Genomic DNA, 16,349 nt, shown 5'->3' with positions numbered 1-16,349 from the left:
GAATTTCTTTCTTATCTTCCTAAAGTGTCAGTCAATCCACTGGGGGGGAGGGGGAAGGGAAGGTTTTAAAAACAGCAAACAACTTTATAAACCTGAACTGGAAGTCAATTACATTATCCTCTAAGGTAGGAAAAAATTCTATAGGTTTAAAAAAGTGATTTATTCCCATCACACAAGAGAAAGAATCTAATTTCTATTTACTGAGGAGTTTCATGAAAAGTCAAAGTAACAATCTGTTCCAGTAGTTTAAGTCATAAGATCAATTTCCACCTAATGACTGAACATCATCTACTGTCTTCAAACCAAATCTTTTCCTTTGGGATCACAGGAGAAAAAACAGAAGTATTGATGTGTTGAATATAAATTTCACAGTGCTCTTCATACAATCTACTCAAAGCGATTTTTAAAGTATTTGTTGTTTATTCTGGTTTTGTTTGTCTGATTATTTGAGTTGAGAATTATTACTTTAACACGATTTTTCAACCACCGCAACTCAGTGGTTGAAACCAGTCCTATAGTCAGATCAGTTGTGCTGGAATGGTTCACTAATTCCTTCTAACAGTAGGTGTACACCTGTATCACTGCACTGCCCCTGCACAGCTCTGCAACATCCATACTGGATGTAATTACTTCTCCTACCCTGCAAATAGTCTTGCTGCAAATCAGACTCAAATAGCAGGCAGAGAGATCCTGGTGAAGTACCAGCTAAAGCAGCACGGCAGCAAGCTGTGCCAGGACTCAGGCTCCTCAGGAAAGACACAGAAATCCTAATGCACACAAGCTGATACAGTTCTTGAAATGCCACCCGGGTGCTGTTACTCAGGCAGGAAGAATGGATCATCCAAGGGCGATCTGGCCGTGGGGAATGTGCAGGGTCAGTCTGAGCAGGGGAGCCAGAAGGGCTGCACTGCCTGCCGTGGGTGGGTACTGCTCCACAGCACCCTTGAACTGCTCAGCTCCAGATCCCACACTCAAGATCAACAAGGCTGGTTCAGAAGAGTAAGGCCAGATGTCACAGCAGTGTTTACCAGAAGCATATTGCAGGGAAAGCTTTCCTAGTCCTTCGTGACAAGAACAAGTACAGTGTCTAGTTGACACTGCATGAGATTTGTCACCTTAAACAAAAACAGGTTTTTTTTCTCACTCTCTAAAAGAAACAAGAAGTTTTCGGATCAGCTGTAACTGACAACACCCATTGGACTAGAGATTTTGAGACTCCATGCTAATGGCAGCAAAGTACCAAGCTCCAGTATCTCTTCTCAAAAACTTCACAGCTCTAAGACAAAAGCCTCCTTCCAATTCCCAAATGATGTACTGATGGCCAGTTTATCCCAATTTTTCTTCTACCAGTGTTGTACTTAAAGACCTGGTCTGTCTATATGCCCCACAAATGTTTATAAACAGCAACACTCTTCCCTCCCAGCCTTGATTTTACTCATTTAAACAAACCATGCTCTGTTAGTGCCTTCCACAGCCCTGACCGTCCTAATGATTCTCCCCCTGAGTCTGTGTCTATTTGTATTCATAAAACTGTAGTAACAAAACATGAAGCATTCTACTAATGCTTTCATATATTTAACTGGAGTTTCTGTGACTGATCATCCTACCAATGCAATTGGCACTTCAGAGTTTGCAGAGTATATAAAATTAATAATGTTAATTAGTTCATGTTCTAATTGAGATAGACAAGCAAGTTTTCTCCCTTTCCACATTTCAATTCAAGATTATAAAATAAATTGTTAATACTCCTAGTCTCTAAATGTATTAATTTACAATTTATACTGAAGTAATTACATCCTACACATTACTTTTTTGCAGGATATTCTGGTTCTCCTTCCTATTTAAAGTAGCTTCCACCTTTGCATTACCAGACTTCATTATCAATGTTATAAGGTAGATTATAAAAATTATGTAACAATATCAGTCCCAAGATCAGCCTTTAAGGAGCACTGATATCTTCCCATAGTTGTTCAGCACACCCACTCACATTTCATGATGAAGCAGCTGAGTTCCCCTTACGATTTCCTTATATATGCACTGCACTCTTCAGTTTCAGTGATTTCCTGTCATCAAATGCTGAGGTTCAGGTAAAATATATTGCATTTTCATGTCAATTTTCTTACAGATTATCTTCGTATGAACTACATTGATAAATTCAGATTTCAACTGTTTTGTTATTAATCACAATATATGCTTAATTATTTCTTTCCTCCATTTACGGTTTAGAACTCTACAAAGTGTTGAAATGAAGCTAACAGGTTTTGAGCTCCATGAATCACTTTCTTCCTAATCTTAAATGAAGGTGCTACAGATAATAAACTAGATTTAGTATCTTACCTTAGTAGGGAAATCAGCACGATCTCCTTCTTGTATGCAGGACAGAGCATTGCTTCGGATCATTATTTTAATCAAGTGTTTGCATGTTCTATGTTACTACATTTAAGTGTATGCACTTTAAATAAATACTAAGAAGATCACAGAGTCACTTTAAATGGATATTTCTCATTAAAACTCACAAATAGCAAGGGACTCCCTTCCTAAATCTCATCCTAATTAGACCTACAGAGCATTATCAACCCCTTTAATGCAGCCATTTAGTGAAACACATCAAATAAATTCCGCTAAACTTGATTTCACTAATTGTCAAATGGCACCATAAAGGTATTTAAAACTGAAGCTGGCTTTTCATTTACCTGTGATGTTCTTCCTCTTCCAATAAGGACACTTGATTTTTCTCACAGTTTTTAGACACTAGATTTCTAATTATGATAGCTATATTTTGTTTACAAATTGCACAGTCCTCCAAGGATGCTTGCCAAATTGTTAATTCCAGCTGAAGATAAATCTGAAGAACATTTCCAGTATATATGAAATAACCATTCATTACAAGACAGTTCCTTCCTACCAGTTCTACAGATGTAAACTTTTCTTAGACAACTGTCATTTCTATGATCAACATTTAAAAATCTACAAATATGGAATGCAGAAATTGGACCTTAACTTAAAATTGGGGGAGGAAAGAATTCCTTGAGTATGTGTCTTTATGTGCATATACAGTATAAATGCACATATATTTAAGAGTATATTTCCCAGATTGTAAAACTCCAGTTTCTCCTTTCTGAATTGATACTTGGGCGGGAGATGACCTGAAAAGTAAAACTGAGACAAAGAGGGCATTATCACAGGGCAGAACAGTTATAAGAAACCTGCTTCTATTTGCTTTTTCCTTTCACAAACAGGTCTGTCCAAAGCAAATGTTACATCACAGGTCCTCATCGCTGGGGACACAGACTTGTGTGCTTTCTGTTCAAGAACATCCAGGCACAACAGGCCAAAATCTCAGATTTCAGACCTCTAGGCATTTGGCACAAGCTCTTTCTAGTGCTGCATTTCAACTGCTGCTGCCTGAGCCTCATCTCAAACCTTCTCCATCAGTTTCAATAAACCAGCACCACAGAATACAACTTTGCCAAATCTCAACACTGAGGAATAAGGCAGGCCAAACAAGAGAGTTTGACATCAAAGCCTTCCACTGAAGCAGCGGGAACGAACCCAACTCCAGTGAGTCCTTTCAGGATAACCTAAGTTGAGCATAGACACTCATTGACAGAGTTGTTCTGGCCATACTCAAGACGCTGTTACAATAAATGCCACAGTACCAAGCAAGCAAAACACTGATTTTACACTGCAGTAGTCACTCCTTTTATACTTTCATTGTTTACTCTTCTCCTTACATAAAGGCTCATTTGTCCCTAGAGAGATGTTATAAAATTCAAGCTGCCTGAATTGCTAATGGACTTATTTCGAAGTTAATTAGTTTAACTTCAGAATCTGGTCTTCTGCTACATCTCTGCCTGCTAGGAGCAGATCTGTAGGGAGAACCAACTAACTATACATGTTCCAGCAATTTTATTGGTGTTTTAACTTTGGATTAGGGCTGAATGCCTGTTTGTGGCTGGTGTGCATTATGTGCGACCCTAGAGCCCATCTTTTGGTATAATTACTCCTAAAAAGAATGTATTTCCTCTGTTTGCAAACCATCTCACAATGCAATCCAAAACACAATAAACATGAAGGATCAGATTTGCTTTGAAGGTGCCCTACTGATCCTCTTATGGAATAATTTAAACAAACCCTGTAATTCCTCCCTAATAGGTTCCCCTTTTGCTTGCAGAGCTGATGTTCAATGACCAAAGTATCAATAAAGTTTCTCTTAAATTCAAGAGAGTTCATCCCTTTTTTTGCCCTGTCTACACCCAGTAGTTAGCAATGTTTTCAGCACTTTCAAAGATAGTCCACTTAACCCTCTTAAAATTGTGGAACTGTTTCCTATCCTTCCAGTCATCCTGGTTTTTTTCACCTGTCTCAGAAGTTTTTAACTGTTTGGAAATCTCTCTGCTCCTTTACAGTCCAAAACAATCCAAGACACGGTGTTCCTGGTATCAAAGAGAATCTTCTGGCTGTGAAACCACATTCAGCAAAAGCATCTTTCTATAACATTCTTGAATAGGTCAAATTGTGCACAAGCCACCACTTTGGTCTCAGCCAAGTCCCCATTTCTCTTTTACATGTGCCTAGCAAAAAGAAAGATAGCAAGTCAGCAGTTTGAAGGCATATTTTTTTCCTCCCTGAATTACATCCATGGCATTTTATCAGCCAGCATTGACACATTCTGTTAGATAATATCAAGACAGATTAGCCAGGAATGGGACAGTGTAATATGGTATAGAACTCACAAAGAAAATACTCCTTAGTGAAAAGTTCAGCCTCCCTTATGTTGGGTAAATATTTTAAATTAATCAGATTTTGTATAAATACTAAATTTTGTTGTTACATGACACCAACCACCTCAGAAATATTTAAGCTTACTAGCATTATTAAAAAATACTTTCATTGTAAAAAACCAATACATTTAACTAGTGCATGTTTTGTGAAATACAATGTATGTTAAAAATAAAAATTATGCCAATTATTTGCCTTCAAAGTCTAAAAGATTTTATTGAAACTTTATTCTATATTGGTACAACTAGCAGCCAGCTGCAAGTATCTACAAGATCCTTGTATTACATTCCACAAGACATATCTAATAATGAGAGGAGCCTGCTTTTTACAGAAAAAAGTTATTCCATCTCAAAGAATACCCAAAAGTGTTCTCTTTTCTGAGAATACTTGTTTTGAATGTGTTCTTCAGAGCTGCTCCTTCAACAATAACCACAAGATGTCAGCCTTGTAAAACAAAAACTCCATGCAGTAAAATAGGAAATTCTGGGATTTATGTTCTGAATCATGGGTTCTAACTATTATACATCCAAATCAATGCAGTTCAATGATTTTTTTTTTTTTTTTTTTGATACAGGCACTAAAGTTACTCAAAAAAAGATAAAAGGAAAATAGTAATAAAAAATGAAACATGAAATTCTCTCCTGAAGGATACAGATCAAGACCCTCCGGCCACTTGGTTTGAATTACAAAACACAAGAAAAACTTGTCAGACAGCAAGAGAAAAATTTATGATTCCAGCATTGAAAATAAACTACACAGAAGATACTATCAGTGTAGAAACTACAGAGAATTTAGGTATAAACAAATCAAGAAACAGAACACAGAAGAAAGTAGTCTCCCAGGGAGCTTAAGGAAAGTTTGGTATTTAGTAAGGGAAAACAATTATGCATCCAAGCCAGCTCGGCTGTGACAAAATTTAAAAAATAATAATTTAAATCTATGCAGGTTCAGTGAAAATCCAAGGAACAATGAAGCAAATTATAGCATCCTATGCTCTGTAGGAAAAAGTGAGAATCTGGTATGTACAGAAATGCTAGGTGAAAGGAAGGTACTAGCAGTGGAAGTCAGATTTTTACATTTATTTTGTGCTCAAAACTTCTAATTAAGTTTATAGCACCGTACCTGAAGGAATAGCCTAAAAAGCACTTCCAAAGATTTGTGACATTTCCCCTTTTTGTACTCAGCAATCTGACATTGCAAGGAATCCATGCACAAATAAAAGGGTGATATCCTTGCTGCAAATTCTATTCACAGCTTCTAGACAGAGATTAAGCCTTCAGGATCTTTTTGTGCACTGCAGTCCTGGAAGGTTTTAAAAGACTCTGTAATAAGCCTACACTATTTCCATTCAGTGACCATATTGCTAAAACACTTCCCTTCTGTGGGTGCACTGACTGCCTTTTAATGAACAACTCATTAATTATTAAGACGAGAAATGTATTAAATCTCATCATGACTGTGGAGTAATAGGTCTGACAGCTAATAGGAGTTAAAAAGTCATTTCCTTTGACATGCCAAAAGAAACAGCAATAAAACAGAACAGAGGCAGGAAGTCATGGGAAGAGGGCATATCAGCTAAGTAATCTGGAGGGATTTTAACATTTCTGTTAAGAGAAGAATGGCAATTTCTATGCATAGCAAGCTAAGCCAATTGAGACTTGTAACAGAAGTGGTAAACGATAAAAACAAAAATCCACAAGCATTTAGCATAATTATAGTAAGTGAATTAAACATTTAGGATCTTAAATAATTTATCTTTTTCTCATTTATAAATGAGAAGCAATGATTTATGGTACGGAGAGTAAAAGTGCAGCACGTGCTTACAGTACATCCATTAGTCCACACAGACACCCTTGTACCATTACAACAAAGCAGTTCATCTTCCTTTTTCATTGAGAGGCTGATACAAGTAATACAACAAAAACCAGACAGTGGATACTTACTGCAAGAAACACTAACAATCCAATTCAATGATGTGACATTAAAAGGAGTGGGGGAAGAAAATCAAATTACCTAGACACTAAACTAAGAAAAGCTTACCTTGCCAGCTGTCATTGCAAACACAGAGCTTCTCTCCTGTCAGGTCACAGTAGCCATGATCTGGACTCCCACAGTTGGCTTTACAATATGGAATATCACAGGCCTCTCCTTTCCAGTACTTGTCACACTCACAGTACACCCGGCTCGGTACAGACAGACTGGTTGTGCACTTGCCATGTTCTGAGCAGTTGTTAGGGCAAGAGTTAATTCTGGAAAAAAATAAGTATGTAAGATAAGAGAAATGATGATCCATGAGCTGATGACAGTGGTTTCATCTGACAGTACTCCAGCAGTATTTGTTAGATAAAGTATGTTTTACCCTGAAGAATTTCCATGTACTGATAAAACACAAGTTTAATGATGATTTTACAAGGCAAATGAGCTCAAAGATGTTCATCCAGTCTTACATACAAAGTCTGTGATGCACTCAAGATCACAAATACCTTGCACTGCAACAAGTATTGACACTAAGCAGAAGGACAGGCCCTGCTGAAAAGAGATCACCACCTACTTTTCTCCTATATTCCAGTATAAGCACTCAGTCCCTTCAAATGTTTGTTATCTCTAGAAACAATCACACTGGAAGTAACTGAGATTAAACTCTCCACCACAGGCATACAATGAGACTTTTCCTGAGTAGCTTTGGTCCATGCCATAAACAGTATGCCTAACATCTGGGGAGAATAAAAGAGGGGAAAACAAGTAAGGAAAAATACAAGATGGCTAACATTCTGAAACTACTTACAGGCAGCACTTCATGCTTTGAATCCTTAATAAAAGAGCCACCTTAACTCTGCAATCCAAGATGAAAAAACAGGAGAGCTTAGGCTGAAATAAGTCTCTGACTGCTACAGGAGTGAGCATTTCTGTGATACACCCCACCAAACACTGAGATCACAGGCAACTGGAATGCAAAATTAAGCAAAGTGATTCCAGAAATGCAGGCAACTCCTTGGAGATTAGGGGAGATGCAGGCCATGGAAGTATGTGGGTCCAAGAGTTTCCATGAACTCAGGCAGTAAGTCCCTGATGAAGTCCAAATAGGATTTGAAACTTTTTTTGATGACTTACAGCAAAGGGTTGGGTTGAAACTCAGAATAAAGTGTTTCTAAAAGCCTCTAATGATAATACAGACCATTCCTTGTAGATGTGAGAGATGGATACTCTTCACAGTCTTCCTTGCTCTTACTGAATGAAGAAAGGACTGTTAAAAGTTAGCAAAGAATTGTTCAAGGCTGGCCTTTGACAAGATGTTGTGGTAAGACAGTCAGGAGACATATTTTTGTCTTCTAGAGACTCACATCTCAAAGGACTGATTCTGTTACCCTGCTAAAATAGGAAACTCCACATCTGACCTGCAAATCTCCTGAGGGTTTTGTCTGGTGTTATGGCATTAAATCCATTGATGGCATTAACAGCTGTATGCTACCTCTGTGAGGAACCTCTCCCCCAACCTCACAGGGAGAGTGATCTGCAGGAAGGTGAACAGTTAAGTTTTTCCATAAGGAGATACTAGTTTGAAAGTAAACCATTTCTCACTCCAACTGGTTCATTAAGGATTCAAAGAAAATGAGAAGAATTGAATCAGTAGAATTGGAAGCCAAGTTGCCTGACTCCAAGGAACAGAAAATGTACTCAGACTGTTCTGGAGTAATTACAGTTGTTTGCTACTGGAATGGCACTTTAGTCATAGATCTTGTGTTTCTGTCTTCCCCAAAATAAAGGAATACAAGCAGTCCATCAAGATGACGTTGAAAAATAAGGAAGAGGGTAACAGAAGCAGAGTGCAATAGACCAGTGACAGAAGCAAAGTTAATGCAGCCATAAAAAGTAATTGTAGGCACTTCTTTATCATAAAAACTGTTACAGTTGGTTCATTTAAAAAAAAATTTAAACTATCCATTGCAATAAAAGACACAGAAGAACAGAGTACATCGATTTTCATGAGTTATACATGTAACGGAATTAAACACTGGCAAGTTTTTTCATTTATTTTAAATCTACGAAAAAAATTAGGTAATGATATGTAGCATACACCACATTACCAAGTAATGAAAGAATGCACATTCACTCATTTCTTAAGAATGCCAAGTCATATTGCCATTTGCTCCCAAGACAAATAAAAAAAGCATAATAAAAGCTTCAGGGATAACTGAAAAATTTATATAATTACAATAGAAAGTCTGCCAGGTGATTGCAGTTTACTGATGTCAACTGACAAAAATTAAAAATACCCAGTCTTCTAGGCTGCCATTTCCAATGCAATGTATACAGTGAGGTTTCCCAAACCTTGAATAGCTATTTATTATCTGGTCAAAGGTGGGCAATCTGCTGCAAATTACAGCAATAATCTTCCCACAGACAATTTAACAAGTACTGTGCCAAGAGCAGAGCTATGGTCAGAAACACGAATTTTAAACTAATAAAGAATATGACAAAAATATTACATGTACTTCCACATAAGAAATGCAGTGCTGGCCACCACACCCCAATAGCTGGTATTTCAGAATCTGAAGGGATTGAGAGAAAGAAACAAGCATATCTTCAACCATGGAAAAACTGTCACATGAAGAAACAGGTCCAAAAGGACCAAGCAATTCCCTCTTGAACCAAGGCATCCAGTATGAAGAGATGTTGCATTGTGCCACATGCACATCCCAAATGAGACAGAAGTTGCAAACTGGTGCATATAAAAAGGAAAAGGCTCAGGTCTGCTGGATGCGTATTTAGAGATGCTGACACAGAACAGGAGGCTGGACAAAAGCAATCATGGTTATATCAGATTAGACTTTGCCATCAGAGAAACTGAAAGACAGGGCAGGTAAGATTTATGAAGGCAGAGTGCAGACTGAGATGGAAAATAGGAGGGGAAATACCCAAGAAGAAGAAAAGAAATTGAATTAAACAATTAAATTGTGTGACTGGCACAAAAATCCAAGTGGAATTGCCGGCAAGGTTTCAAAAGCCACAGTACATTCAGCAAGAAAAATCAAGCAACAGATGATCCTAGATGATTCCCTAGAGAAGGGAATTTATATGACAGAAGATATAATCTCCCTTCTAGTCCATATGACAAGTATATGTGTTGGATAAACACTGGAGAGGATACATTCTAGTTCCATATGGCATAGGAAAAACATACTCTGGGAATGGCCATGTGACTTCACTCAAAAAAACCATACTCTAGGAGTTTTTTGCCCTAACTCACACCTTAATAATTTATTGTAAGCCCAGGTCCCTGGTTTTAGACACTTATCACTAAGTATGATTCTTATGCTATGAAAAAAACAAAGGTAATTATTTAGTACAAAAATACTCACGAATAAAAAATGTTAAATCCCGTTAGGTTATAAGCAGCATCACTGAAAAAGTGCAGCAATGCATAGCCAGATGTAGTAACCACTTCAGGAACAGTTTCATTTCCACGCACTTCAGGGACTATCAGACCACTGGAAAAGAGAAGGAGAAACATGTTTTTAAGCAATCTTTGGCATAATTGGGGGGGAAAAAAAGGAAAGAGAGAGTTTAAAAAGATAACTCATAATTAAAAAACTTTTTTTAAAAAACAAGTCATAAAATGTGTATAAAACTTGTCCATGTCTCTGCAAGGTCAGGCAGGGGTTTCCAGGAAAATGCCTGTGTATAAGCATTAACATTCCATGCAACTTCAGCAGTAAGTATCCAAATAATGGATTTATGCTATGATTATCTAACCAAAACTCCAATGTTTAGGAATGCATTCTAATAAAACTTTACATACATGTTCCCACAATAGTAAGATAAGAAAGCAAGCAGTTAACATATTAAAGCCTCTGTTACTTTTTTCCCCCCAATAACCAAAAATGTCCATACATGACTACTTGGATTGAAAGACTAATTAATACACTCACCTAAATACAGCTATTAAAGGTGCATATATTGAATCTCCATCGTACACATACATATGGTCCCAACTACATTCTGTGGCAAAGTGATTAAATCTTAATCTTAGTATCGCATTTGGGCTGGAAAAAAAGAACATTGATGTACAACATTATTTACAGAATTACTGAGCTCATAAGATAAAGAACTCACAGTAGAATTGATCATGCCAACATAACTGTATTAAAAGATTTTGAGTAGTAACTAAACATTTCAAAGTGTGAAATAACAAAAGCCAGGGCAAGAAAATGTTTCCCTTTATCTTAGAAAATTTTAAAATAACATATTCAGTCCAAGACTAATAATCCCTAAAGTTAATAAGATACTTAAAATCACCAGATTTTATCAGTGTTCAGAACCACAACTTTAGAGCAACTAAAATATCTCATATTAATACACTAGCTTTACTTTACAGTATCTGGACTATGAACTTTAAAGAATCTTTCAAGATAAAATCACCTATACATCCTCTTTCCAGTATTACACTAATTATTAAAAATAAAAATCTTAAAAACACAAATCTGAAATTGCAACCAATATTAGTGCAAGTGCCTGCTTCCCCCCCTCTGCCCACAAGTGGGAAATGTCACCAGTTGTTAGCTGAGGTCCAAATGGATCTGTAAACTTTCTGAAAGGGGAATTTTTATATATCACAGAATTTTATATATATGATTATATATATATTATCATTATATACATATATATATACACATTCCATGAAATATAATGATTATTTTCTTTTAGTTCTCCTCACTACTGACAGGCTTGAGTGCAACTTGTCAGTTTGGAAAACGTGGGGTTCTGTGACAGATCCTTTGGAGAGAGCTCTTTGTTCATGTTTTAAGGCTGAATATCATACTCATATGTGACTTCCTTGTGTGCTGACATTTTGCACGGTGCTCCTGGGTTGCTTTACTCCTCCCCAGACTGTGCAGCACATTGATTCCTCCAGCTACCCTGGCTACTCTGCCATCTCCTGAGAACAGGAGGAATGGGGTGGGGAACAGCTTCAAAGAAGAGTTTGCCTGCAGTCCTGAGGCGTGTTTCCACTTTAGCACAGAGCAGTGCAGTGCAAATATTCCTGAGCTAGACTGAGTAAAAAGAGAAGTCTAGATAGGTCAGAAACATATTCAGGCTTGCCATCTAGATATCAAAGCTTCATTTTAAATGATTTTGCAAACTACCTGTATCTTCACTGTTGCTTTGTTTAAATTACTGTCTGCATAAAAGCAGACCAAAGTTAGATCAGACACATCATTCCTGAACTGCAGCAATGGACCACGTAATTGAGATTATGACAACATGGAAATACAGAAGGAGTTAATTTTCTTCTAGAATGTTAGTAGAACTCTGAACTAGAGTCAGCAAAATCCTGACCCATACCCTGAGGGGAAAAAAATCCCCCTGAAATGTAACCAATTTGTGCCATTAACACTTAGCCATACTAATTTATGTGTCTCATTATATCTTCAGGCATGTCTGTGTGTTTCTGTGCTGCATAAACTGAAAAATTAGCAACAGGCATGAGACATCTAAACTGTAGTCACAAAACTATTTTAAAATTAAGTACATGAGGAGTTGTAGAATGCAAAGGAAAATACTTTATAGAAGCACTAGCTTTTGAGAAACACAGAACTGAATAAGCATTCTGTACTTGAGGCCATTCCTCATTTATCACTGATATGAGTTGAATAAGATAAGTCAGGTAATGAGTTAAAAAAAGAGATTCTGTAACTACTTTTGGAACTTCTACAAAGGTACTCAAATGTGCAACAAATTTATCACTGCGTTTTGAGGGCCTGCAGCACTGGCCAAATACCGATGTCAGCCTAATTTTTGCCAGCAATTTGAATAGGAATGGAATTCAGCCAACTCTAAGCAATCCTGAAAATCCTACTACCATTTTTTTTTAATTCCATATAATACTTAAACAAAACCAAAACAAACTAACAAAACACCAAACTGTTCATATTGTATCCTCATGCAGTCTCTATGTGGGTTATTTTGATCTCTAGAACACACAGTACCAAACCATTCAGAAAATTGAAGCTATAAAAATAGATACTTACTATCCTTCAATTAACCATGTGCATTTAGTTTTATATTTATAATTTATAGGTCCATCTGTTAAATATCCAGAAGGTTCTGTTAACCTATAAGAAAAAAAACAGTGCTGGAATAAACCAGAGACAACACAACAGAACATGAATCATTGACATGCCAGTAGAATCTTTCTGTTTGGAAAGAAAATTGGGAGTAGGGAAAACAGTCAAGTCTCTCTTTGCATTTCTCATCACACTGTTTGTGCTCATAAAAACTTGAATTCTGAGTATTCTATATCATTGATTTGCTTTCTTCCCCCAGGCATTCACTTGTATTTTTTCTAGTTCAGTAGCAAATAATTTAAATTATCCTTCACACAAAATGGATCCAAGCCAATGTAAGGGAGTTTTGTTTAAGAGCATTTTGGTTTGCTTTGCTTATTTGCTTTGCCATTGCCTTACAACTTACTTCTGAAATAAGACAACACCAGCCATGGGAAAACTCTCCTAGATCAAGACAAATTAAGACATAAATTTAAATAAGCATATCTGTCAGCCTCCTCCTCTGTTATTCCTAGTCAGTACCCTGTCTCTTCACAGTGGTCTCCAGTGACTACCCAGGAAGGAGTTTAAATCCCTACAGATTCTCCACACAGCATTACACCACCTTCAATGACTTGCAGCTCAGGGACACTTTCAGTCCACAGCTGTGCCTTTGGGTTCATGTTTTATACCACTCAAAATGTAATGATCTGTGTTTTATTTCCCTTCTTTCCCTCCTCTGCCCCTTTTCCAACCTGGGAAATCCTTTCTCCCTGCTTTTAATATATCTTTTGTATTCTCCTAGAGCCTGCTGAGATGCAACACAGATCAGCATATTGTATTCAAGATGCAAGTGAACCATGAATCTGCACAGTAGCAATATTATTTCCATTTTATTCTCTGTTCCAATTTAAGATTTTATTTGCTCTTTCAACAACTACTATTCTGACATTTGAAACAGAAGTAGCTGCTGTAACCTTTTTTTTGAGTGGTAATAGCTCAATATTCATCACATATAGAAATTCCTTTAATGTAGAAAGAGAACCTTTTTCATCCATTCATATATATTACTTTGTATTAATCTACGCAGTGATAAAACAGTAGATTAAATCCAATAATCTATTAACATAAAAGCTTTCTGAAAAAGCCTGGTATCTTCAGCACACTGTATCATCACTACTCCACTCCATTTTCTGCATCCTTTATGATTATGGTCAGGCCTTAACACACATCTCTGGTGGCCTTACTCCACTGGGGAAACAGACCATCCCACTCTTTAACAACAAATAATAACAAATATAAATACATCCTCAGAAACACTCGTTTCTTTCACTATATTGTTGAAAGAGAATCATTAAGAATAGGTATCACTGAATAAGAAAAGCTTTGTTTGTCTGGTTTTTGTGGGGGTTTTTTCATACATAAGATTCCAATCAAAATCATTTCAGTGCTGTCATATGATTTATATACAGAAGTAAAGTCTTATTTAGAATCCAGAGAAGATTTATTTTCCTGGAAGAAGTGTGAAATATTACAAGAACTTATTTGCAGTCATGACCATTGCCTTCTTAGTGGTTGTACAGTGGAATGGAGGTGACTTACAAGAGTTGTTTTTATTAGTTCAGCCCTTTGGGACTAGTAAAGCACAAACAATTTCCCTTGTCTCCTAGGCTGATAATTTTTTGGTAAGTAGTTCCTTTTGGAAGAGTAGATAGCCTTTGAAACAGCCATTTCACTTGTTGGGAAAAAAAGTAAATAAATAAGAGCACGACATTGCTTTGCAATAATGTTCATAGAAAATGGTAAGATAAGGGGTTATTCTATTTAAAATAAATACATAGCAAGACAGATGGGAATTACTTTAAGTTTCTTGAGTCATACCAAGAACTTTTCTGTATTATTTTTCTTTCCAAGTGTTATCAAATACCAAATCCCATAACTAACAAAGATAAGCAGTACCACTTTCAGGTAACCCCTTGCCCAATCAAGGGCAATGTTCTCTTTCATATAAAGCCAGGTATTCATCAGCAGTTTTCCTCCGTGACTAACAGTGATTCTGTCAAATAACCACAATCCAGATGAGTCAACCTGGCTGTGCACTCATTAGTCACAAAGGTGCCTGCACTGCACCCCACTCCTCGCTCACTGCTGAGAAAGCCTCAGTGATGAGAGGAAGCCAGAACAATTTGTGCAGCCTGCTCAGGCACCACAGGTTTGTCACACCTAGACTCCAAGCTTCTGAACAGAACACGCAGGGGAGTAGCTGACGCTGTATATTGTCATTGAAATTGCACATTGGTTTTCATAAGCACAATAATATTTTTTCTAGTTGGCAGGGTTATAATCAAAGCCTAAAAAGAATTAGAGGGTGCATGGCAAGAGAACATTTCCCATCTTGTATAGATGAGAAATCTATACCGATTTCACATAAAACAGATCTACCAAATAACAGAAAGAAGTCGGGATGCTGCACATTTAAAGGCATTCTGAAGCACCAGTGACAGATCAGTCACTCACCAATTTATCAGTCAGCAATAGCTTCCATGAAAGATGTGTGACACTACAGGGCGTTTCATTCACCAGATAAATACACCAGAAATGCAACGGCTAAAGCCAACACAGGGCAACCAAAATGTGCAACAAAGGGATAGCTACATTCACCTGGAATATTACCACTGCTGTAAAATAATGGCAAATATAACTGAGATAGAATATACAGTGGCAATGTTTATATTTACCACTGCAGAGACTTTAAACCAAGACTGATGCATTTCAGGAAAAGAGAAAAGTATGTTCTAGTTCAGTCAGAAATTATTGGTCCAATATGAAGGAGTAGTCAGATTAAATCTATGCCCTGCAATACATAAGACGTCAGAGCAGTTTATTAAAATGGCCTTCCCTGCTGTAATATTTACAGATCTGTGAAAAAGCTGTCTTGTCATCTCCTGTATCTTCCTGCAAAAAATAATACCACCAAATCTTCCAGAGGGGGCACTAATTTAAACCAGGAAAGTCACTGGCTATTTTCTGTCATCAGCAGAACATGAAGATCTACAAAACTGCTGGTAGATGGACAGAGGTCTGATTTATAATACCGGTGCTTTAGGAAAAACAAAGCATAAGGTACAGTCCTAATATTACAAATATTCACTATGAAACAAAGAGTTATGAAGAAATTAATTTATGTGTATATTACTTAGTGCTACGCTTCTACTGATAATTTTAACAAAATGTTGGATTACTTTGCAATTCCTACTTCAGATGTATCTGAATATACAATATAGAGCATATTTTGCTTTATGGATCAATCTCAATATCAGTATTGGTGTGTCAGTCAAGAGCTCTTCTCTCCATTGCTGAAAAATTTTGCTCCATCTCCTTTGCATCTTTAATGAAAATATGTTTTATTAAAAAGAAATAAAAATCAATAACTGTGCTTCAAAGTTATAAGATGAAGTTCTTCATAAATAGATGTACTGGCAACCTTTCTAGTTGAGACCTTGTGCTTAACATTTACACCAG

General features: G+C 36.8%; 1 protein-coding gene across 5 annotated transcripts in view; it reads right to left on the bottom strand.

Annotated features, from left to right (window-relative positions):
* The window catches only part of ATRNL1 (attractin like 1), a 441,394-nt gene that overhangs the window by 387,949 nt on the left and 37,096 nt on the right, over nucleotides 1-16,349 (bottom strand). For all 5 annotated transcript variants that reach the window (XR_006014565.1, XM_042019406.1, XM_042019407.1 and 2 more), the window contains exons 2-5: nucleotides 12,813-12,896; nucleotides 10,713-10,826; nucleotides 10,143-10,271; nucleotides 6,823-7,031 (exon numbers count right to left, since the gene is read on the bottom strand). Coding sequence is in view for 4 of the 5 variants with exons in the window: in XM_042019406.1 (XP_041875340.1) it covers nucleotides 6,823-7,031; nucleotides 10,143-10,271; nucleotides 10,713-10,826; nucleotides 12,813-12,896 (536 nt within the window). In the remaining variant the exon portion in view is untranslated. The remainder of the gene's footprint in view (nucleotides 1-6,822; nucleotides 7,032-10,142; nucleotides 10,272-10,712; nucleotides 10,827-12,812; nucleotides 12,897-16,349) is intronic.

The sequence above is a fragment of the Corvus kubaryi genome, unplaced genomic scaffold, assembly GCF_017639235.1.
Source record: "Corvus kubaryi isolate FWS band 111438036 unplaced genomic scaffold, C.kubaryi_AGA036_p1.0 138, whole genome shotgun sequence".
NCBI classification, from domain to species: domain Eukaryota; kingdom Metazoa; phylum Chordata; class Aves; order Passeriformes; family Corvidae; genus Corvus; species Corvus kubaryi.
Note: the sequence above shows the minus strand (reverse complement) of the source record. Positions and strands in the feature narration are given on the sequence as shown.